The following is a 23,473-nucleotide window of genomic DNA, read 5'->3' as shown; positions in this document are numbered from 1 at the left end:
GATAAATTTTGTATATAATAAAACTAGATAATGAAATACTATTCAGCAATGAGAATGAATGAACTACAGATACATGCAACAATATGAATGAATCTCACTCTAGTAGGTTGAGTAACAGCCTCCTAAGATATCCAGGATTGAAGCCCTGGAACATGTAAATGTTACCGTGTATGACAAAAGAGACCTTGTGGATATGATTAAATTAAGGATCTTGAGATGGGGGATTATCCTGGATTATCCAGGTGGGCCCTAAATGTAGATGTAGAGGAATATTTGACTATAAACAAGAGAAGATGATGTGATGATAAAAGCAGAAGCTTTGAACATGGAGGAAGAGCCCACAAGCCAAGGATTATAGGCAGACACTGGAAACTGAAAAAAAGACAAGGAAACAGATTTTCCACTCACAATTAATTTCCAGATTCAGGAACCAACCTCAGCTTTGGCCTAATGAAACTGATTTTGGACTTCTGATCTTCAGGACTGCAAGAGAATACGTTTGTGTTGTTTTAAATCACTAAGTTTGTGATACTTTGTTACAGTGGCATCAGGAAACCAATCACTCACAAATATAATGATGAGCAAAAAAAGAGTGTATTATGTATGCATTTACATAAAATAAAAGACAGGCAGAACTGATTTTAGAAGTCAGAATAGTAGTTACTTCTGGGGAGGAAGAAGAAGATAGTGCTGAGACAGGGGCAAAAGGAGGGATTCTGGGATGTTCTTAACACTCTGTTTCTTGATCTGAGGGCTGGCAAAATGAGTATGTTTAATTTGTGAAAACCCTTATTTATGTACTTATGTATGGTATATGTAAGTTTAAAAATTGATGCCTTTTCAACACTTACCTGATAATCTGCTGAAAAAGACATATATTCAAGGAGGTGGGGAAAATACTTACTAAACAATAACTTTATTTCTCAACAACCGTAAAGATTTTGTTTCTCTCTCCAAAGGATTTTAAAAATCTCAACAGACAGAATGTAATAGTTAACTGCTAAAAAATAAGCTAAGAGTAAAATACTGCTTAATTAGCTCTGTTATGCCTGCACCCTAGGACTGTAAATTACAAAAATACAAGTAAAACCACATTTTCTGAAATAACAGCAAACAGAGGAGAAAGTCAAGTACTATATACCAAATGATCAAAATGTCTTTTGGGCCTAGGATTCTTGAAACTAGTAAAAATGGTAATAATAGAAATCTCATGCCATTAATCTATATAGATTATTAAATATAAAAACAATTTATAAAACACATCAGATTTTATTGCTTGAAGAATATAGCATATGAAAATCACAAGAATGTCAAAATGAAAAGTCACTAGGATTCAAACATATAATACATTATCAGATGCAGTAAAATATTAATTAACCTGAACCCTGCATCAAAAAAAAAGTATGGAAAAATATCTAAGTTGTTTACATAAGAAACATATACTTAAAATAGAAAGTATAAGGATGTTACAGTACAAGTTAGAAAAGCCAACACTTATTAACTTATTATTTCTTAGACTAGACTACCTTTGGTACTTAAACTTTTAAAAAAACAATCCCTTCTATTTTGTCCAAATGCACTTCATGGATTCAATACCAACTTCAACTCAAAACATTAAGCAAGATTCACTTAGTTGTGGCATGGAAGAAGTGTATTTAATAAATGTATGACAATATTTCACTTTTTCTAAAACTGCAAAATATGATCATTAAGAAATCTAATACTTGTAAACTTCACTTATTTAGCTCTTCAATTAAAATTGGAATCCTGACATCTGCCATCTGTCTTTAGACCTGGTGAATATACAAATTTAAATGATTTGGCAACTGACATAGGAATTTAGATTACTTCATACTATCTTAAGTGGCTTTCCATTCAATACAAACAATAGGCCAGTTCTTCAACACACTGGATTCCTATAAAAATCACTACCATAGTTTATTTATTGGAACCAAATTAAAGCTTTTCCCTTGTAATGAGCAGGTTGAAACTATGTTTCATATAGGGCTGATCAATTATGATACACTTTCTTAAACAAAATAAAACAATCATTTTTTTAAAGCTCAATTATGATGGAGACAATGATGCCATTTCAAAAGGAAGCATTGGACACTCTAGGCCATCTAGTCAAGAAATTGTAAAAGTAATGCTAAAAACAAACAATAAGTAAACTATGACTACAAGTTAAATTACAAAAAAATCCGTCTTATAGCAAGCATGCTCATTAACTTTCATTTCTTTCCCCCAGCAAAGGTTTGAATATTCATGAACCTTAGTTAAACCAACGGAACCTAAGCAATTGTTTCACAAGTTCCAATAAACATGGATGGACTAAGCAAGTAATACTATTAACAATCATTGGAGTGAAATACTAAGAATCATGACAGTCCTCAAAACGGGGCAGTCTTTGAAATGTAATAGTGTAGCTCAAGATGAATTATGCTATAATAAAACTTTAGTTTTTACCTCTACATAAAACAAAATCAATACATAACCTACCAAATTTTACAACTACTACTGAACATACTCACCCTAGTTTTTGAATGTCTTGTTTGAGATTTTTTAAAACAAGTATATTCATCTGAGCATATATATTTAGTGCCTGTATATATACTCATTTTAAAAGACAAAAAATCCAAATACTACAGAACTGAACTCTTTGTTTTTTCACCAGCTTGATCTAATATCTACTGCATCACATAGCACCTCCCCCCCAATAATTTAAAATTCCCAATTTTTAGTTTAGTTAAAAGGGCAGAGGAAATGCAAATGAAGATTTAGAGCTTCTGTATAAATTTCACTGTATTTTTATAAACTTGAAGTTTTCTGTAACACTGTTTATTGATCAAATAAAGGACTCACTGCTATCTAAAATTTCATAAACACCATTAAAAATTCAAAATTGATATTATACTGAGCCTTAAATTTTCAATAGTTAGAAGAGACAGTTTTTACATGAATAGCACACAATAGATGAAACTTAACGGCAGACAACCCTAGAATACCAATGGCAAGTCCACCAAGATGCATACAAAATTACAGATAAGCATTTCTTTCACTGTTTTCTTGTGCAGGGAAAAACATTTATAGAGGAAATAGAAACTCAGCTGGTGAATTTCAGATATCATCATCATCTTCTTCATCCTGAGAAGATCCTGCCTGGTTGGATGCACTTGCTGAAGCAGCAGCAAGCTGTGCTTGTTGGGCAGCTTGCTGCATTTGAAGCCATTCCTGTTGGGCTAATTCTGCTTGTTGCTGTCTAGCCTAAACACAAAAAACATAAAAAAAAAAATAGTAATTTTTAAAAAAACCTACAACATGCACACTTTCATAAACTCAGTCATTATCAAATTTGGATATTTTCCAACCATGATATAGTTGTTGTACATGAGGACAACATGAACTCTATAAGGAAATATAATTAGAGGTTGCTTCTTCTCAATTTTCTTAAGGAGAGTTTCCAAAAGTTTCCATAAAGATTTTCGATAAAAGTTTCCTTTTATGCTACATAATGGTTCAACTGAAGAACCTAAAAAAATTTAAAGAAAAATCACAACATTCACTCTTTGGTTCCTTTTCCCTGTGTTTCTCTCTCTTCTGTTTCACTTGATTCTTCTGTCCTCTCAACTCATAATTTTGACGTAAACATTTGCAATCTAAAAATTATTTCTGTGGCTTAAAAGTTCACTAGTACAATACCTCTGTTAGGGAAAAGTACTGTACGTGAATGCACCAGCTACCTTGAATTTCTTTTAAGTTTCTATCACAGTTCCCTACTATATAGATACATCTCTTTCTTCCTCTGTCCCTCTCCCCTCTCTGTAAATACACACGTATGTACACACAAAGAACATACTCTTCCCACATACACACTAGTGAAAATTATTTATCCAGTACTGAATTTAAGTGGGATAATTAAAATCCATTCATTTGAAATATCCTCTATAAAAACCACCACAGGATTTGAGAAATCAATATGTATACATATGCATTACATGCCCTATTGCACGAGCTAAGGCTCCTTCCCAATTTAATTTCATCCATTAGCAGAAAAACCACACCAAGGGAAAAATGAATCTGTTTTTGAAAAGATCATATAATTTCCCATTAGAGTTTACCAAAACAATGTTGTTTCTCCATTTCTGTCTTTTCTCAGAAGTATTCTTTAAGCCTGGCTCATACCCTCCTTTATGAATGGCCAATTGCTAGTCATCATTTAAAACACACATCAGTTTTCAGTTTTTCTTGGTCCTTCTAGGTCACATTTTCTGCTCTATTTCATATTCTATAATTCTCTATGCATTCCCATACCTATCCATTTTGTTCTCTAATTATGTAAGTATACATCTTTTTTCTCCACTAGAGTGGAGAATAGAAAATGTTTCCATATTCATTGTTGCATTCCCAACATACAGGCCCCCAGTAGTTTCTGACTGGATGAATGTTTTGTGGGAAAACAATGAGACTCAGCACAACCTTAAGATTTTACCATGTAAATTCCTAACTTTTCTTAATAATCTGTCATGAATGTATTATCCAAACATTCCTAGGGGAAAATTACTACACTTAAAAAAAAATCATTTAGGAACTTCCCTGGTGGTGCAGTGGTTAAGAATCCACCTGCCAATGCAGGGGACATGGGTTGGAGCCCTGGTCCTGGAAGATCCCATATGCCTCGGAGCAACTAAGCCTGTGTGCCACAACTACTGAGCCTGCGCTCTAGAGCCTGCGAGCCACAACTACTGAGCCCGCGTGCCACAACTACTGAAGCCCGGGCGCCTAGAGCCCATGCTCTGCAACAAGAGAAGCCACCACAATAAGAAGCCTGTGTACTGCAGTGAAGAGGAACCCCTGCTCGCCGCAACTAGAGAAAGCTGCGCTCAGCAATGAAGACCCAATGCAGCCAAAAATAAATAAAAATTGTTTAATCTGTAATTTAAAAAAAATCATTTAATTGTTACCAATTAAGTCCAAATTTCTCAGCCTAGAGTTCAAGACCCTCCAAATTACTGTCTGCCCCAATGTATTTCTCTAATATTCTTTCAAAACATTTGTCTTGTGCTCCAAAAAAAAACAAACCAAAAACACCCCTAGATAAACATAAAGTGTTTCCTAAATACACATCATACCCTCCCACTTTTGCTACCTTTACTCATGCTGATGGTCATTCTATTTGAAATCTGATTTTCACCTACTGAAATTCCACTCTTCCTTCAAGTCAAACTGAAATACTAGTTTCTCCATTAAGTTTGTTCCTGATTCCTTCCAGTATCATTCAGGGTCTAATCAGGAGATAGAAGTTACACTAGTCAGGGAAATAGAAAGAATGTCATATAAAAGATTATTAACCAAAAAAAAAAAAAAAAAAGATTATTAACCAAGTATAAAGGTGGTAACTAGGTAACTGAAAAGGCAAGAAATGAACACTAAGATATGTGGGTGGCAACTACAGGAAGCAGCCACCAACCCTAAAACTGGGGGAAACAAGGGAAGAGGCTGGGATTTTTAAAACTTGGAAGCTTAGAGGAGCAACCCATAGAAATGAAACTCAGACTTCTGAAGAAAGAGCATAAATTGGCTGGTACTACTACCATCTCTGAGCTTAGAGGAGGGCCTCAGGGTTTGAGACCCAAATCCTTGAGCAAGGGGATGCATGTTCAGGCTGCTTCTGTATTAGAGAAACTGCAAACCAGATTCAGTTCCCACTACAGGAAAAAAATGATGCAGCCAGGGTGATGCATTGCTGGGTTGCTCAAAGGAACCTGAAGCCAACTGAAAGTAAAAGAAAGGAACATGTGCCTTCTTTCACCCAGCCCTGTAATCTCCCTCTAGAGCCCCCTACTGGCAGCACAGTCTAAAGGAAGTCAGCTAGAAAACAGAAACGTGGTTTGCAGAGTACTGTGCCCAGTCTCAAAGCGGAACATAGAAAGGATGGTTTCATGCTGAGATAATTGCTTAGTAACTGGCACACTCCTGTATCATTAAAATCTAATGTGATATCTCTGTACTTGGGGATCTCTTTACATCTTCCTCATGAGACTAGTCAACCTCATAATACAGCTGTTAATATACCTATATTATACCTTCCCTACAAGACAAAAACGTTATTTGTGTTTTTTTAGGAAATTAAAGACCAGGTATTCTAGTAACTACTTCTACCTATTTTTATAAAGAAATATGAAAATATTTCCATAAAACACAGGCATGTTTACTTTTATGGCAGGAATACCCAGAGCTCAAAATAGACTAAGAACGCTTCACAGAAAATACTTGAAAATGGTAGGGCAAACCAAATATATTGATTTAATCAACTTAATAATACCTACTTTGTGGCCTAATCAACTATAAATAGATACAATTTTGTGGCACATACAAGATAATTCAAATAATTTCAAGTCTCTACACAGGTCTTATTGCAAAATTGCTTTATCTTGTAGTTTGCTCAATGATCTACAAAGACATGTACTGGTTACACTAAAAATTTAACTGACTTTTAGGTATCATCACCCCATATCAGCACCCATACTTTTCTCTCTGAACATAAAAGCATTCCAGTGTCTTTAAAATCAACGTTGATTGGTAAATATTATTTGTATTCATTTCCACAAATTAAAAATTTCAGTGTAATTTATTCTGCTTTCTTTTTTTCCCTTTTGCTTCTCACCCAATCCATCCCCAGTATTTTCCTTCTAAAATGGAAGAGTGAAAGAGAAGTAAGGAGGCATATACTTCCTAATTCACTTCTTCTGGAGATTTTCATTGCGTTTTAAGTTTCTCACTTCCACACACTAAAATAACTCATTTATAATTTACAGCTAACTTTAATCTCAACATATTAGAGATTACCTCCTTTTCAAATATTTGCTGCTAACAGTGAAAGATAGCTTCAAATGAGGCTGCTATTGTTTTGGCATATAAAATAAAGTCTAAATGATTAAGTGAAATGAAAGTTATGTAAAAGATGTTATAATAATTTATCAGTTCCTTTTATATTTAAGACTAAAGTACTTTATGCTCTAGGAAAAAAAGTACTAAGCGGCTGCTATAATTTTACTTCTCTTCTGATTTTTCTCACAATAGCAAAGAAATACTAGGGTATTTTCACCCATAGGTCAGGGCAAGAAAGAAGGGAGATAAGGGGAAAAAAATAAAACAAAATAGATGACAAGGGTAGAGAGCTGAAGACAGATATGGCAGTCAGTTATTTTTCATTCATCTTTTTGCTCTAGAAACGATAAAGCATGTTCATTTCACTTAAAAGTTCCAAAATAAATTTAAGCAAACAAAATGGTGGCTAGAGCATTAGCACAGTATAGTAGAAAGAGCACAGGTTTTGGAGTCAAAAGGTACTTACCCTTTCATTTGTTTAAGTCAACCCTTCCCAGTACTAAGCTTCATAATGATAGGAACCATGTCTCTTTTTTATACTGTTAGAAGCCTAGCACCTAGCACTATATCTGGTAAATAGTGAAGACTTTAATAAATGTCTGTAGAACAAATGATCTGATCTCATGCAAGCTTCTCTATCTCTGAGTCTGTTTCTTAAGGCATAAATGGGTATAGTAAAATTTGTATTACTCATTAAGAACTCTGCCAAGTATATAACGTATTTAGCAGAGCATCATTTTCCTTTTATCAAATATTTCCTTTGGCACCCTGTAGGTGATCTGCAATAGTAGAGACTCAATAAATAATAGTCATTAGTTTTTTTTTTTTAAGACATCTTGCTATTTCATGCCTTTTTTTTTTTAATAAATAAATTTATTTATTTATGGCTGTGTTGGGTCTTCGTTGCTGTAAGCGGGCTTTCTCTAGTCTAGCTGCGCGCGGGCTTTCTCTATTTGCGGAGAGTGGGGGCTACTCTTCATTGTAGGGCGTGGGCTTCTCACTGCGGTGGCTTCTCTTGTTGCAGGGCACAGTCTCTATGCGCACGGGCTTCAGTAGCTGTGGCACATGGGCTCAGTAGTTGTGGCTCGCAGACTCTAGAACGCAGGCTCAGTAGTTGTGGTGCACGGGCTTAGTTGCTCCGCAGCATGTGGGATCCTCCTGGACCAGGGCTCGAACCCATGTTCCCTGCTTTGGCAGGCAGATTCTTAACTACTGAACAACCAGGGAAGTCTGCCATTAGCTTTTTAAAAAAATTATCACTCCTCATTTGGTACCTCATATTCATATGGATTATAACACTGTTTGCATGTGCTCATGCCTGCCTCAAAGGCTTTTCCACTTTAGCACCTATTTCATAGGTTGTTGTGAGGATTAAATGAAATAATACTGGTAAGTTACTTGGCAACATGATTAACACGTTTAGAACTCAAATGTTGGTAAGCTTTTATCTTCCTTATTAGTTTAAATGGTATCTGCTGTCTAGTGCTTGATAACACTTAAAATTCAAATGCTTTTAAATATAAACCAAACTGGTTGTTATGACTGCAAAGAGATCAGTTATGGTACTAATCTGGAAGAGATGACCTAAAATGGTATTTCCCAGTTCTAATGGTAATTACAGTAACTGGTAGCAATTCTTATTCTATTCAAACCAAACCTGTCTTTCAATTTCAAATGAGAAGCCAGAACTTTGTAGGGAAAAAAACAATATCACCTTCTCCCCTCTTTTTTTTTAAATAATGGTGATATATATGTTCTTTAACCTCCTTGAACCTCAGAATTGTAATTTGGAACATCAAGGTTGAAGTAAATGATTTTCAAAAGTCTCTTCCACCCCTAGAGTTCTGTGCTTCCTTGACTTACCAACCCAACTCAGTCATCCATTCAACAAATAGTTATTGAATACTCCCCCTGTGCTAGTTACCATGTTAGGTGGGTGCTAGAGATACAACTAATAATGGGTCCTGCCCTCAGGGAGCTTACAGACTAATGGTAGGGACAGACATTTATAAATGACCATACAGCTCTATTCCCATGATGAAATAAGTATCTCTATGGAACTGAAACACTCCATATTTTACATCCTGTTTGCCATAGAACAACCTCTGGCCCAACGATTTAGGTCTAACTTTCAAGATCTTCCCACTGGAAAGTCAGTCAAATGCTTTATTTCAAAAAAGTATTTACATATAGACAGTTTGCTTGAGCAATCTGAGCATTTTAGTAGTACCCAAAAATGGAATGGATTATTTTTTAAGCTGTTATCATAAATTTTCAAGTTCATAATTCCTTGCCCCTGCCTTTGCAGGGTAGGTGGGGAGGAGGTACAGAGAAGAGAAAGTAAAAATACCGTTAAGGTACCTCAGCCCCAGCTGATAAGTTTTGCCTTGAACAGTGATTTGCACTCTTAATAATCAGGTTATTAAGCTCTCAGTCTTATGTGGAGTAAATATTCAGTCACATTCAAGAATCACTGTGCTCTGTAACTGTCTTCTCCCCAGCTTCAAGGAACCTGGCAGAGAAGAAGGAAACGCCAATTTTTCTCTCTCAATCTCTTCCTCTTGTTCTTGCCCTACATACCTGTAGGTATTCTAGGTGTTGCATCCCATCCCTGAGTGGAAAGGACTGATGGAAAGCTTTTTTGTGTTGGTCTTTGCCATCAGCATGGGGTATGTGTGCATACTGGTTGTGGTGTCTATTCACTCCATGTGGAAGCTGTGCTGTGTGGGCTTCTGCATCCCCTTATCTTCATCCCTAGGTATTTTTATTAGGTAATAAATGCTGCCAGCCTTTGTTGCCTCTACTATAACACCAAGGAAAAGTGAACCATGGGGAGAACACGAGGGGTGAGATATACTATAGCAGTCATCTTTGGAGAATATGATCTTCCACAGAGGATAGCTCCAAAATGTGTTACAGAGCTTGCTTCTATTTTGCCACCAAGGGGACCTGGAAGGGAATGAAGAAGGTACCCAGGATTCTAAGGATGGGCCAAGGCAGGCCCAGAAGATGGTACAGAGATAACACTGGTGAAATTCTAAGAGGCTAGCCACAAATTCCATTCAGTCCCAGCTCCTTGTGGTCCCCTCCTTTCTTTTTTTTTTTTTTTTGCGGTATGTGGGCCTCTCACTGTTGTGGCCTCTCCCGTTGCGGAGCACAGGCTCCAGACGCGCAGGCTCAGCGGCCATGGCTCACAGGCCCAGCCGCTCCGTGGCATGTGGGATCTTCCCGGACCAGGGCACGAACCCATGTCCCCCGCATCAGCAGGTGGACTCTCAACCACTGCGCCAGTAGGGAAGCCCCCCTCCTTTCTTAAAAAATAAAGGGATATTAGTACTTGTTGCTAACCCTTCACAGACTGGACATTAGAAATGTGACAGGCAAGAAAGGAGAAAAGTTTTCTCCCTTTCTCTGCTCCACTGGCCCTTCAAAGTTTTTAAGATTAGAATGTTTTAAAGGTGTATTAAAGTCCTAATTTAACTACAAAGTAGATGTTAATCAGATTTTTCTTATATGCCACTCGTCTAAAAATTTGATACAATATTTTCTCACCAGTCTATCATTTTAAATCTTAAGAATGTTTAGGTATACTTTTCATGCTTTTAAATGGCCATTCTGCCTGAAAAAACATCAAAATAAAATCTCAGTAGTTATTTGGAGTTGTTCTCAGAAAATAGGCTGCTGCAAATATTTGCTTTTATATAAAGTAAAAAACTAGCCAGACCTAACATCAGGCTCTATGATCAAACAATCAGCCACAGAAAGAAAATTTTGGGGGTATGTATGTTGACTAAGGAAATGATTTTAGAAACCAGTATGATTTGGGTTAGCAAAAAGGGTCAGATTCAGATGAAAATAATTTAAAACGTGTTACTTACTTTTGCAAATAATTCCTGTTGCTGTCTCAATAACTCTTCTTCAGGAATGCCAAGGTTTTCCAAACGAGAACTGGCCTTTCTTCTTTTTAATGCTACTGTCTTGCATTCTTGTAAGACTTCTTTTACTTCACTGATATAAGAGCCAAAGCCTAAACTTTCTAGTGCTGGGGAAATGAAAATATGAAAACATGAAAAAGTGGTAACAACACAACTTTTTCTCTCACCTATGGAACATTAAGTTTGGTGAGGGTTTTGGGCTGGGTGTTGGAGGGGAAGGTTGTTGCTTTCTAATAATTTTACCTATTTTATAGCTGCACAACAATCATCGGTATGGCTAAGAAAATATTTTATCAAACTTTCTTAATATTAGATGGCAAATTAGTTAAAACTTAAGGAACATTTCAAGGCACTGGCCTTCACTTTTCCTTTTCTTTCTAATTTTTTAAAAACCAAAGCATTTCCTGGAGGAAAAAAAAAGTCCAATGTAAGAACATGTGGTTTTAGTAAGAAAACATTTTTCCTATACCACTCATAGTAAATCAACCATTAAGTCATCACTTTCTCAAAGAATACAAAAAGAGCAAATGTTTGGAATATATTTGTTAATAAAACATATTTTGTACCATTTGGCTTAGAAAAAGTAGGCTGGTAACACATGCTCTAACTTTCAGCAGGATAAGATGAAAGAATAGATAAGTTCTTTTGTCTAATATACCAACAGGAAACTAGTATTTTTAGCAAAGACATTCAAACTGCCAAGTTTAAGAAATACTGGTGGAAAGAGCTTATGAAATTCAGCATTTATATTCAACCAAAGTTTCCCTTGAAAATAAAACTTAACAGGAAACACTATAAAAATATTTAAAGTGACATGGCAGAAAAACTGGGATAAAGGAAGACTATAAGGATGGAAGAAACATTAACAAAAAATTATCTCCCTTTATTTTTTCACATTTAGAAAGAAAAATTTGTAAGAAAAAAAGGCCTTCTGTAATCCAGAAAGACAAAGCATAAAATTTCCTTTTGGCTCACGGTATTTAAGATTATATAGTTTTCTAAATGTTAAGGCCCCAAAATCATATTTTGCTTTCTGAGCCACTGATGAAATATAGGTGGTGAAAAACACAGTAAATGAACTTAAGTTAGTTCATCAGTTCTTACAGTCTTTCAACAACTATGATGAGCCAGACTCCCTCAGTAAAGATGACCTAAGTTCCAACTTTAGGAATTTGCTCTTCAAGGAGAATACCAAATATACCTTTAAAATCTACATTCCCATATAAGCTGTGTTTTTTTAGGCATTTTGAATGACTTACAACTTTAATTATTTCATATATTAAGCTGTTTTCATAAACCGTCTTTAGAAATAATGTGATGCCAAAAAGCAGACTGCTATTACTTGAATTTTAATTAACTTACAGACCCTCCCCTTGTTCCCCCCAAATTTAAATAAGACATTATTCTGAGTTCTGTTTACCAAATTAACCACCACCTAATCCCTGGCCTCAAGGAGTTTGGAGTATAGTAGGAAATTAAGTGAAAATTAGGCAGCCTGAATTTTTTACTTGAATTGACAGACATTATTTTTTAAGTGTCAATGCTAGAAGCCAAAGTTTTATCTTTTCTCTTTCTTTTTATAAAATAAATTTATTTATTTTTGGCTGCATTGGGTCTTCGTTGCTGCGCGCAGGCTTTCTCTAGTTGCGGCGAGCAGGGTCTACTCTTTTTTTTTTGGCTGCGTTGGGTCTCTGTTGCTGCGCGTGCGCTTTTCTCTAGTTGCGGCGAGTGGGAATTACTCTTCGTTGCGGTGCACGGGCTTCTCATTGGGTGGCTTCTCTTGTTGCAGAGCACAGGCTCTAGGCACGCAAGCTTCAGTAGTTGTGGCACTCAGGCTCAGTAGTTGTGGCGCACGGGCTTAGCTGCTCCACGCCACGTGGGACCTTCCTAGATCAGGGCTCGAACCCGTGTCCCCTGCATTGGCAGACGGATTCTTAACCACTGCGCCACCAGGGAAGCCCCAAGCAGGGGCTACTCTTCATTGCGGTGTGCGGGCTTCTCATTGCGGTGGCTGCTCTTGTTGCAGAGCACAGGCTCTGGGCACGCAGGCTTCAGTAGTTGTGGCTCACGGGCTCTAGAGCGCAGGCTCAGTAACTGTGGTACACGGGCTTAGTTGCTCCGCAGCATGTGGGATTTTTCAGGACCAGGGCTCGAACCTGTGTCCCCTGCATTGGCAGGCGGATTCTTAACCACTGTGCCACCAGGGAAGTCCCTCTTTTCTCTTTTTTAAAGGCACAAGCATAGTAGTGCATTTTCAATACTGGCTGCAGACAGTACCAAAAGAAATCAGTAAATGATTTAAGGTGTCCCACCACATTCTAAAGAAAAGTCTTATTTTCTTATTCTAAAGAAAAGTTTTGGGCTTCCCTGGTGGCGCAGTGGTTAAGAATCCGCCTGCCAATGCAGGAGACATGGGTTCGAGCCCTGGTCCGGGAAGATCTCACATGCCGCAGAGCAACGAAGCCCGTGTACCACAACTACTGAGCCTGCACGCCACAACTATTGAGCCTGCATGCCTAGAGCCCGTGCTCCGCAACAAGAGAAGCCACCGCAATGAGAAGCCCATGCACTGCAACAGTAGCCCCCACTCGCTGCAACTAAAAGAAAGCCCGAGCACAGCAACGAAGACCAAACGCAGCCAAAAAGAGAAAAACAAATACCGTATGCAAGCAAAAATAAAAGTCTTATTTCCTTAGCCCTACAACAAGGTTCTCCAAGATCTAGCCCCACTTACCTTCCCAGCTTTATTTCTGCCATTAAATCCCTGCATACTTTGTTAAACCTGACCGCTCAATGTTTCCCAACAGGCACCAGTTTCCCACATTCGTGCTGACAGTAATTCATTCAAGGCCTGGATCAAACTATATCTTCAAATTAAGCTTGCCTGATCCTCCTAGACAGAAGTAATCTCCCCCTTTTGAAATAAGATAGACTTAGAATTTGGAACTTGGTTGTCACTGTATTTGTATAACCTTGGATATGTTGCTTAATATCTCTAAGCTTCAATTTCCCATCTGTAAAATGAAAACAGCATCTATTTCCTAATATCTTCCTACAGCCAGAAGCACTATAGTGGTTAAGCTTGCAGCCCCACAGGGACTGACTCCCAACTCTGCCTCATATTAGCTGTGTGAGTCAGGGTAAGTTCCTTCACCTCTGTTCCTCTAAAACAAGAATAACAGTACCTACATCTCATCAGATCAGGTTGCTGTGAAGAATAAATGAATATAAACAAAGAGCTAAGAACACAGGCTAGCCCACAGAAGGAGCAAAATTAAGTATTCACTATTATATTTTTAATACTTTAAGGACTGTGGAAATCAACAAGTGATTAACCTATGGCATTTAACAACAGTGTCTAACATGTAAGAGTCCCTTAACTCGGACATATTATTCATCTTTTATTCATCTTTTTGTTGTTGTTGTTGTTCAGAAAACATTTAGGGGAAATTAGGGGAAATTTAGGGTGAAATTTAGGGTGGAAATTTAGGGTGCGCACATTTCTTAGTTTATAATTCTACCACTTCAGAAAGAGCAATAATTTTACTGAAAATATTTAATTTAAAAAACATCACTCAGGAACTACTATGACTTTTCAGATGGGGAAAGCAAGCCCCTGGGAGGGCGAGAGCCCAGTCGGGCAGCTACTGGGGGAGAGGCTGGGTGCCACTGACGTTTGTGGCTTCACTCAGCAGGCCAACTGCCCCCTCCCTGAGGCCACTCAGAAGTCACTGGGTGGGGAAGGGGCGTTCAAGAGGTAAACATGATTCCAGCAGGGGACAGCCCCAAGGTCCCAAGGGAGGGCTGGTCGGGGCAACGGCTGCCTGGACAGGAATCATCTTCACGTGATGAGATGAGAAGGCTGAACGTGAAGACCTTCTTCCAGCCCCTATGTGAGCGAGAGTAGATTCAGAAAACTGCCGCTACGTGGCAGCAGTCACGGCTTTACTGTTCACCAGCTTCCCAGTTGAAGGGTTGTCAGGGCACACAGGTGCACACGGCCACAAAACACGGCATCTTAAATAATTTCCAGAACATGATATAGCACAGCCCCAGCCTCTCCAGCAGGAGACTTCGCTACAGTTTAGGGTAACATTCTGATGATGTGGGGCTTCTTGCAGCTCCCCAGTCACCTTCCATGAGTTGGGGGGAATCATCTAAACGGACCCCGCTTCCCGGAGCAGAGGCCTAGCCGTCGCACTGCACTTCCGCCTGGAGCTCCTTGGTGACGTAGTTGGCCAGCATCGCCAGCAGCTGCTGCTGCAGGGCCTCACTGCCCATGACCAGGATGGTCAGCTGCACAGCGTCTGTCCATTCCAGGCGCCTGACGATGGCAGTGGCTTCGTTAAGGAGCTTCTGCTGCTCAGGAGGTGGCAGCTCCATTATGATCTGAGGAACTGGCTTAAACTGTCCACTTGTCATCCAAGCGCCTAACAAACCCCCGACGGCCCCCCAACGGCTAGTCCTGGTGACCCGCCCACCAAACCACCAACGAAGGCCACGGCCCCTGTGACCAGGCCGCCCCTCCCGGAGTGCTTGACGGCCGCCCGCATTTTCCTCTCCTCGGAGACGGAGCACAGGAGCCTCATGATGTCCTCCACCGTGACGGGCATCGCAGCATACCTGCAGAGGCGGCGCCGCGAGGTCACAGGCTGGCAGGCGCCGGGACTTTTTAAATTCATCTATATCTTTTCTCTTACACTTAAGAGTATGCTAGTAAGTATACAGGACCTAAATAAATGTATAGCTATGCATTATCACACCATTAAATTCAAGCTGAACAAGTATATTAAATTTACTAAATTAACAAGTCAATACACTTGAGAGAACTCTTCAAAATGTCATGAATCACTAGACTAGACATTAAAAACTTCAATCTACCTTAAACCATGGAGGGCTTGGGTTAAAAATTAAAAAACAGAAATCTCACTTTTAAACACATCTAAGGTTGAAAACACTGTTTTCAAAAAAAAAAAAAAACTGCAAGTAAGTCCAAGGTTAATATTTAATATTATTGAAAGAGCTATACTCTCAATGCTGAGTACACTGTACTCTCAATAAAATGGTTCAACAGGAGCAGCCATAAATTTAATTTCAAAACTGCATTGACTTTAATCCTAATTTTAAACACATTTTGGCTAACGGATATGAGTAACTGGACACAGCATTTTCTAAATGGGGATATTTTACATCATCTGTTATCATGTAGTAATAATATCCCTATTTTACATAAAGGAGAATCTTGAAGGATAAGGAAAATGGCTCCTAAGCAGGGCCATCAGTTAACAGTTGTGCAGGTGGTTCAGTGCACAACAGCAGCATATCTGAGGAGAGCCATTCACACTGTAAACATCATAGATTTGTATGCTTGTTATAGCACTTTTTCTGGCAGATGGTAGTAAAGGTTTTTAAGGAAGGAGTGTCTCAACAGCCATTTATAATAAAAACTCTCCAGAAAGTGGGCATAGAAGGAACCTACCTCAACATTCTAAAGGCCATATATGACAAACCCACAGCAAACATCATTCTCAATGGTGAAAAACTGAAAGCATTTCCTGTAAGATCAGGAACAAGACAAGGGTGTCCACTCTCATCATTATTATTCAACATAGTTTTGGAAGTCCTAGCCATGGCAATCAGAGAAGAAAAGGAATCCAAATTGGAAAAGAAGAAGTAAAACTGTCACTGTTTGCAGATGACATGATACTATACATAGAAAATCCTAAAGATGCCACCAGAAAACTACTAGAGCAAATCAATGAATTCAGTAAAGTTGCAGGATACAAAATTAATACACGGAAGGAGTGCCTTTTTCTAATTTGTACAAAGGGATTTTATGGACTACTGATGGCCCTCGCTCTAAGGATCTCAGAGTAAAAGTCAAAAAAATATATATATATTTTAAAATTTGTGGCTAAAACATATATCACTTGTTTCTCAGAGGTCTGTCTGCTACCCTCTGCCATCTACCTTAAAACTGTACCCAGAAAAGTGCATGGCATATTAAGGAAAAAAAAAAACACTTAGCATGTTTTTTTTCAATTTGAGAGACAGATATTAAGACAACTACTTAAAAAAAAAAAAGGTAAAAATGTCCACCCAACAATTTTAATACAGTCGTATCTTATATTTTACCAAAAATGATGTACTCCTCAAAAGTTTTGTTATAGGGCTTCCCTGGTGGCACAGTGGTTGAGAGTCTGCCTGCTGATGCAGGGGACACGGGTTCGTGCCCTGGTCCGGGAAGATCCCACATGCCGCGGAGTGGCTGGTCCTGTGAGCTATGGCCGCTGAGCCTCCGCGACTGGAGCCTGTGCTCCGCAACGGGAGAGGCCACAGCAGTGAGAGGCTCGCGTACCGCAAAAGAAAAAAAAAAAAAAAAAAAAAAAAAGTTTTGTTATAACATGAATTTGTGTGAATTACTTTATACTTCAAATGCATAATGCATGCTTTTCATTTGAAAAAACTAAAATATAAAAAAATAGCGTTCTCTAATTTCTCTATTTTCTTTTGTTTGTATGTTAGGTGATGGAGGTATGGAGGTGATGTAGTTAGCTTAAAATATATTAAGAGGATGTAGGCCAAAGTGACTTCTTGGCTTACTGGCCTGACAAAGACCCTTAAGAATCATGCCCTCTATGGTATCATCACTTGTGGGAATCTGGGACAACAATGAGAGACGGATGGCAGAGCAAGAATCAAATATCATTCATCTTTATATCCTTAGCAGTATCTAGTACAGTGCCAAGTACACAGTAATATTCAAAAGTAACTGCTGGGTGGCAGAAGGAAAACAAAAACAAAAGACATCAGTTTTAAAGAAAACAGTAAAATCCTAACTTGAAAAGCACCTGATTATGTGATAAATTGTGCAATGTAAAGTACATGTCCCTTCAGAAAAAAATTTCAGTATGGATGATTATTTAGGCAATACAATATCATTCTTATTATTGTTACAACTTCTCTGCAATCACTCAGATCCTCTGATTTCAAAACTACTCCACATCCACTTTCCAAAACAGACTGTGGTTTAGGCTTTAGAGCAAGATTCTCAAAGTGTGGTCCATGGACTTGTGCCAGAAATGCCTGTAATGGTCTGCAATGAGTTAAGTACAGAAATTCAAAGTAAGCATTTTAAGAACCTTCACGGCAAAATTGTAACTATGTGAAGTGATGGCTGTGTTAACTAATTTTATTGTGGTAATTATTTCATAATATATACACACATCAAATCATTACATTGTAAACCTTAAACTTACACAATGCTACATGTCAATTATATTTCAAAAAGCTGGGGGGAAAAAAAAAGAAACTTCATAGCAATTTGACAAAGTAATTTTATTTCTATTGAATGCAGTATCAAAAAATTTCATTTTGTTTTTCTAGTGATCCATTTTTTTTGTATTTTACCAAAGTACCAGTGTGAGAGGGATTATAATTTTTTTTAAAAAAGTCCTTCAACACAGAGCTTGGAGCAACACAACTGCTGAAGAAGTGAATCCTCGGAGACTTTTTCAAACTTTCACTACTTTCAGTTACTATTCTCAAAAACATGAGGAAAAAAAAATGTAGCAAGAGATTTAAAATGCAGAAATAAAATAATATCACTTAAAATCTTATTTACACTTTCTTTACAAATGGCATCATGATGTAAGGTTAAACATAACAGACTTTCAGCTTTATATTTCCATCAGTATCACTATAAAGTTTTTAAATTATTATTTGTTGTAGCATATTTCATGTAAGTTTCTCAATCCTGAGAGATTCTCAGTAATTGCTAATTATACCTGAAACCATTAAGTATTATTTATACATAAATGGGGAAACCTTAGTTAACAGATTTGCCTAAGGCCAGACTTTCCGGTACAGAACCTGCAGCTCCTAACACTCAATGTCAATTCTTTCCATAATGCAACAGAACATGTTAGTACTCATTTAAAGATATGTGTTCACAGAAACCCAGCAACGAAATAAAAGGAACACCTTATAAGCTTAGAACTCCCTCTGTTTTGTGTATGTGATCTTCAAAGTCCATGTTCTTAAACTAAAAATAAGCAAAATAGATAATTTTTTAAAATTTTAACTAGGTTATATAATTTCAGATTTACTGGCAATAAAATTATTTTAACTTCTGCATGCATTTTACAGAACTGCCTCAAATGCTTAATTTGCCCTGACAAGGTAAAGCAAAGTGGCAAGTGAACAAGTGAAATGTTCTGAAGCAAAGTTTAGTTCATTAAACTTATTACCAAAAAAATCCAAACTTCAACATGTGAAAATCAAACCACTTTAAAACGTACATTATTCCACTTGGCTATATCTTACATTCTTAAATAATCAATGTTGACAGAACAGCATAAGAAATGTCATACTCAGCTTTCTAGAGTCTATAAACACACACTTTAAACACCTAAAAAAATACACACCTTAAGGATTTCTTTTAAAAAATTTTAATCACTTAAGACAAAAGTTTCTTTAAATGATTAAGCAATATGATATCAATATGAGATTATAAATGTATAAAATCTATTCCCCTAACTGGGGAGAATTTGGGGCTAAAATGTAGGTCCTTATCCACTTAACAAAGGCAAAATTAAAAGAAAAAAAAAAAGGTAAATTTATAAGGCTGTAGCAGGTTAATGCATGATTTTTTTTTTAAATTAATAAATCATCCTCAGTACACAAGGAAAATGCTTTCACTGGAACTTTTTGACTCATATGTTAAACTGAATTTAGCATATTCCAAAGTTGAACTGTTTAGCATACTGTTCACTACAGCTGCACTTTTCTTCCATCATGTCAATCAGAAATCTAAATATATCCTAGAAAAGAATAAACTCTACCCAAGAAGACAGATTGTAATGTGTTTTTAGATTTTTGGAATGATCCCCACTTCTGTGGTGTAAACAAATGTTTAGGCAGATCCTTTTGAAATCTTTTGCAATTTTCATTAGAAAGACAATGTTGATAAAAGATCCTTTTTCTCTTTTATGAGTTGTAAAAGGTAATTACAGCTATTTGTGTTGGATAATCTTGTGAAAGGCTTGTGACAACTGCACATACAATGTAAAAATAAAAACACAAGAGGAAACATAGACAACTTGGCTTTCATTTTACTTCAGAGTACACCAAACAAGTAGAAGAAAACACTAGCTTTAAAATCAAATATACTTCTTCCTAGGGATTTTTTTTCTCCTTATGTACTGAAATGGAAATGGCAGAGTATGTTTTAAATCTACTTCCTACACATCATTAAGGATCAAAAATGAATCATTTAATCCTTTTGTCAATATTGACCATAAAATACTGCATATGGTGAATATGAGCAGATGTGTCCTCTACTTCAGAATAACAGGGAAGTCACCTTTTAAAAAGTTAAATTTTAAAAATAAAATGGTAGACAACCACCTGCCTACCAAAATTAAATTAATCATGATTTTTTTTCTGACTTCAAAAGCAATCAAGAAATTGTTAGAATTTTAATTGGGTTATTATAAAAAGCAAGTTATCACGTCAAATAGAATGCAACCTTTTCATAAGAGTATATGTACAAGTCACAGAAAGTGCTTCCCAAAACATTATGACTAGTAAATGTCTCCCCATCCCTGAAACAAACCATCAGAATATGGTCCCCCAAATCCCTATTAACTGAACTAAATCCTTTCCAAGATGAGAGAAGAAACTGTTAAACTTTCAGAACTGCTGTTCAATAAAAGCTGAAGCGTTTACATCTAAATCGGGATGACAGCAGGAAACAAGTGGGAAATATTCCATGAAAAACATCTCACAATCTTTCAACCCAAGCTTTAAAAATCTATCTCCATGGAACAAAGCAAGCTACAGAAAAAAGGAAGAAAGTAAGGAAGGAGGGGAAGGAAAATTAAAGAACACTGCCCCTTTTCTTACAGAATAGAACTGGAGTGCTTTGGCAACTTGTTGATTAACGTTAGGACCATGAAACCATTTTTAAAGCAGAAAATATACTCTACCCAACACTAATAAACTTTACAACGTTGAACATACACGTTAAGAATATTTTTACTCGTGTTCTGAAAATTCATCTTTTCCTCTACACTGGTGAAAAGGTCGGGTGGGGAAGGGGTACCCTTTCCACTCATGCTTGAACTTCCGGTCTGAATTCTAATTCTCCAAGGCAGAACTTCTGGGTTCCTCTCTCAGTTGTCATGATCTAGGTTCCACTTTAGGCAGGCACTTTCTCAGTTGTCACGTCTAGCTTCCACTTCAGGTAGGCAAAATTCTTGTTGCTTGGGCTTACCTGGCTGTAAGTTGAGATCGCTGCTACTACCTTATTTGGGGGGATGTTAGCTGACCTAATCGTTTGAAACCCTTACCTGCATTCGCTGTTTGAAAAGGACCACGAGAATATTACACAGGGATTTTAAGGCACCGGCTGCTTCTATGCCCGCGCAGCTTTTTCAGTTATCAGTACTAACCAGGGGACAGGACTGAAGGCTTTGACATGAACGGGTCACGCGATTAGCACTGTCCCCGGCCCCTCTTTGAAACAAAATCCCACACATACCACTTACCTTGTATGACGTGCTCTGGCGAGATGGTCTTCTTTTCCGATTTATTGCAAATCTCATTGGCTTCAGAAGATATAAGGTGAATGAATTCAGTGCAGCAGTTCACCACCAGCTCCCGGGCATCGTTGGCCACCCGGACATTGGGGAGAGTCTCTTTAATCATCTTATTGATAGCAGCTCTGGGTATAGTGAGATCATCATCGTTTCCAGATGAGGAAGCCATCGTACCTTCCTATCTCTCGCGCCCGACTTTGAAAACTCCCCCAGTTCTGGTCCACTGCTCCACGAAGATTTTTCAAAAGGCTGCCCTCGGAGAGCAACCCGGGGGGCGCTCTGAGAAGAGGGTGCAGAAAATTAAGGGGCGAGGGGTTGGCTCGAGAGGGCGTGGAACACCCGCGTGTGTGAAAGATTCAGGGCGAGGCTGGGAGCAAATTTTGGGGGGGGGGCTGAGGATTCTGGGGACAGCACTGCCCAGGTCGCAGAGGGGAAGGCTAGGTGGTCCGGAAATCTGAGCACTGGAGAACCCCCTTCGTGTCTCCTCTGCGGGGCGTGCGCTGTCGCCTAACCGGTTCCCCAACGGCGCCGGAGCAGAGGCAAGGTCCAGGGGCACTGGTCTGGCCGCGGTACAGGACGGACACCCAGCGGGCTGGGCTCTATAGAGCCGGAGCCCCCGCTGCCAATGCCGCCGCCGCCAGCAGCCGCTGCTGCCGCCTCAGCCAAACCATCCTTGAGACACCCGCGCCGCCGCCTCACAACATGTCGGCCGCGGCCGCTGCTGTAACCGAGGCGGCCTCCGGGGAACAAATACGGTCAGAACCAGGCACAAGGGGAGCGGCAGTGGCGCCGCTGTGGCCGTTTAGCCTGAACGCAGATCGCAGAAGCCAAAGCCGCGGAAACGGTGGTCCGTCCCTCCAGAAGCCAGAGAAGGTTTGCTGGAAGCCTCTCCCGATACCCTTTGCGCTACCGGAAGCCTCGCCCCCACATGTTCACCCCTCCCTTCCAGACCGACTTCCGGGTGTGGCTGCTGCCCTTCCCCCACCCGCGCTGGCGGGAACCGCCCGTTCTCTCCGCCAGCGGCTTCCGCCTGCCGCTGTCCCGGCACGCGTCCTGGCATCCCGCCTTTTACCAGGAACAGTGGCCGGGCGAGCGCGCGCCTCGCGGTACCGGGGAGCCCCAAGCACGCGCCGGGGTTTCGGCGCCAGACTCGGGTTGGGGTGGGTGGGTGGCCAGGCGAGGGTGGATCGCCGCCACTACCTTCTCTCAGCCAGCTGAGGCCTCGGAATCCTTTCCTAGCCAAGTTTGGAGACAAAGGAGCGCTGGATTTCGTTAAAAGAACTCTTTGCTAACCTTCAGGAGCCCGAATTGAGGTTGAAAGGAAGGGGAACGAAGCCGAGGCTCGGGAGTGGGATGCGGGCAAAGCAGAACCCCGTGTGCCTGGGTTTGCATCGTCCGGAGGAAAAAGCTTTTGATAATATCTGATAGACGTTATTTGGCTCAAAGCTCTCTATGGTCCTCCACCCATTTTCTGGTTTTATGGGAAATGAAACATTCAGATAAGTGACTTGCCCTCCCAGCCACTACTAATAGCTAAGCTGGAAACTAGAAATAAGATGCAACGTAGTGGAAAGGCGTAGTGTACAATGAGCCAAATTACAAGGTTCCAGCTTAGACGTTTTTCATGTTGTATTGCACGTTGGCTTCTGATGAGGCGGAAAAAAAGTGTTAAAGTATCTTAACTCTGATTTTTGCTTCTCTCCAGGGAAGCAAACGTGTGTCAAGTTCTTAACAAAAATTGCATTATTTTTAAAAACTAAGTTTGCCATACTGTCATTTTGAAGAAGAGGCTGTGTTATATAAATAGCAGCGTGTTGCAATTTCTAAAAAGTAACCAAGATACCATTTAAATCAGTTTAGGCACTTTAGTTAATGGGATACTTTGTTCTCCATACATTGGCAGCAGCTGGCTTGTTTGAAATGTTTTAAAGTTTTTTATTTCGGTGTAAGACCCTAGATGTGGCACCTTGAGGAGACCTTACTTACACTTTTTTTTTTCATTTCTCCAGTACACTTGCAGGTTCTTTAATTTCTTAAGTGTAGACACTT

The 23,473-nt window shown here is 38.9% G+C and overlaps 1 protein-coding gene and 1 pseudogene across 1 annotated transcript; both read right to left on the bottom strand.

Annotated features, from left to right (window-relative positions):
* Nucleotides 1-1,253: 1,253 nt before the first annotated feature.
* DR1 (down-regulator of transcription 1) lies at nt 1,254-21,950 on the bottom strand. The gene is made up of 3 exons (XM_065890855.1): nt 21,374-21,950; nt 10,767-10,930; nt 1,254-3,264 (listed from the first exon to the last, which is right to left on the bottom strand). The coding sequence occupies exons 1-3, from the start codon at nt 21,591-21,593 to the stop codon at nt 3,118-3,120; spliced, it is 531 nt and encodes a 176-aa protein (XP_065746927.1). The 5' UTR covers nt 21,594-21,950; the 3' UTR covers nt 1,254-3,117.
* On the bottom strand, nt 15,012-15,436 carry LOC136131507 (protein C19orf12 homolog pseudogene; annotated as a pseudogene).
* Nucleotides 21,951-23,473: the final 1,523 nt, after the last annotated feature.

The sequence above is a fragment of the Phocoena phocoena genome, chromosome 1, assembly GCF_963924675.1.
Source record: "Phocoena phocoena chromosome 1, mPhoPho1.1, whole genome shotgun sequence".
NCBI lineage: Eukaryota > Metazoa > Chordata > Mammalia > Artiodactyla > Phocoenidae > Phocoena > Phocoena phocoena.
The sequence above is the reverse complement of the archived record's forward strand: the minus strand, read 5'-3'. Positions and strand labels throughout refer to the sequence as shown.

Bases quoted from the DNA above. Each gene is read 5' to 3' on its own strand.
- DR1 (XM_065890855.1), bottom strand. From the start codon at position 21,593: ATGGCTTCCTCATCTGGAAACGATGATGATCTCACTATACCCAGAGCT. The intron at 10,931-21,373 runs GTAAGTGGTATG...TCATTTCCCCAG, and splicing joins GCCAGAGCACGTCATACAAG to CACTAGAAAGTTTAGGCTTT. The intron at 3,265-10,766 runs GTAAGTAACACG...TTTTGTGTTTAG, and splicing joins AACAGGAATTATTTGCAAAA to GCTAGACAGCAACAAGCAGA.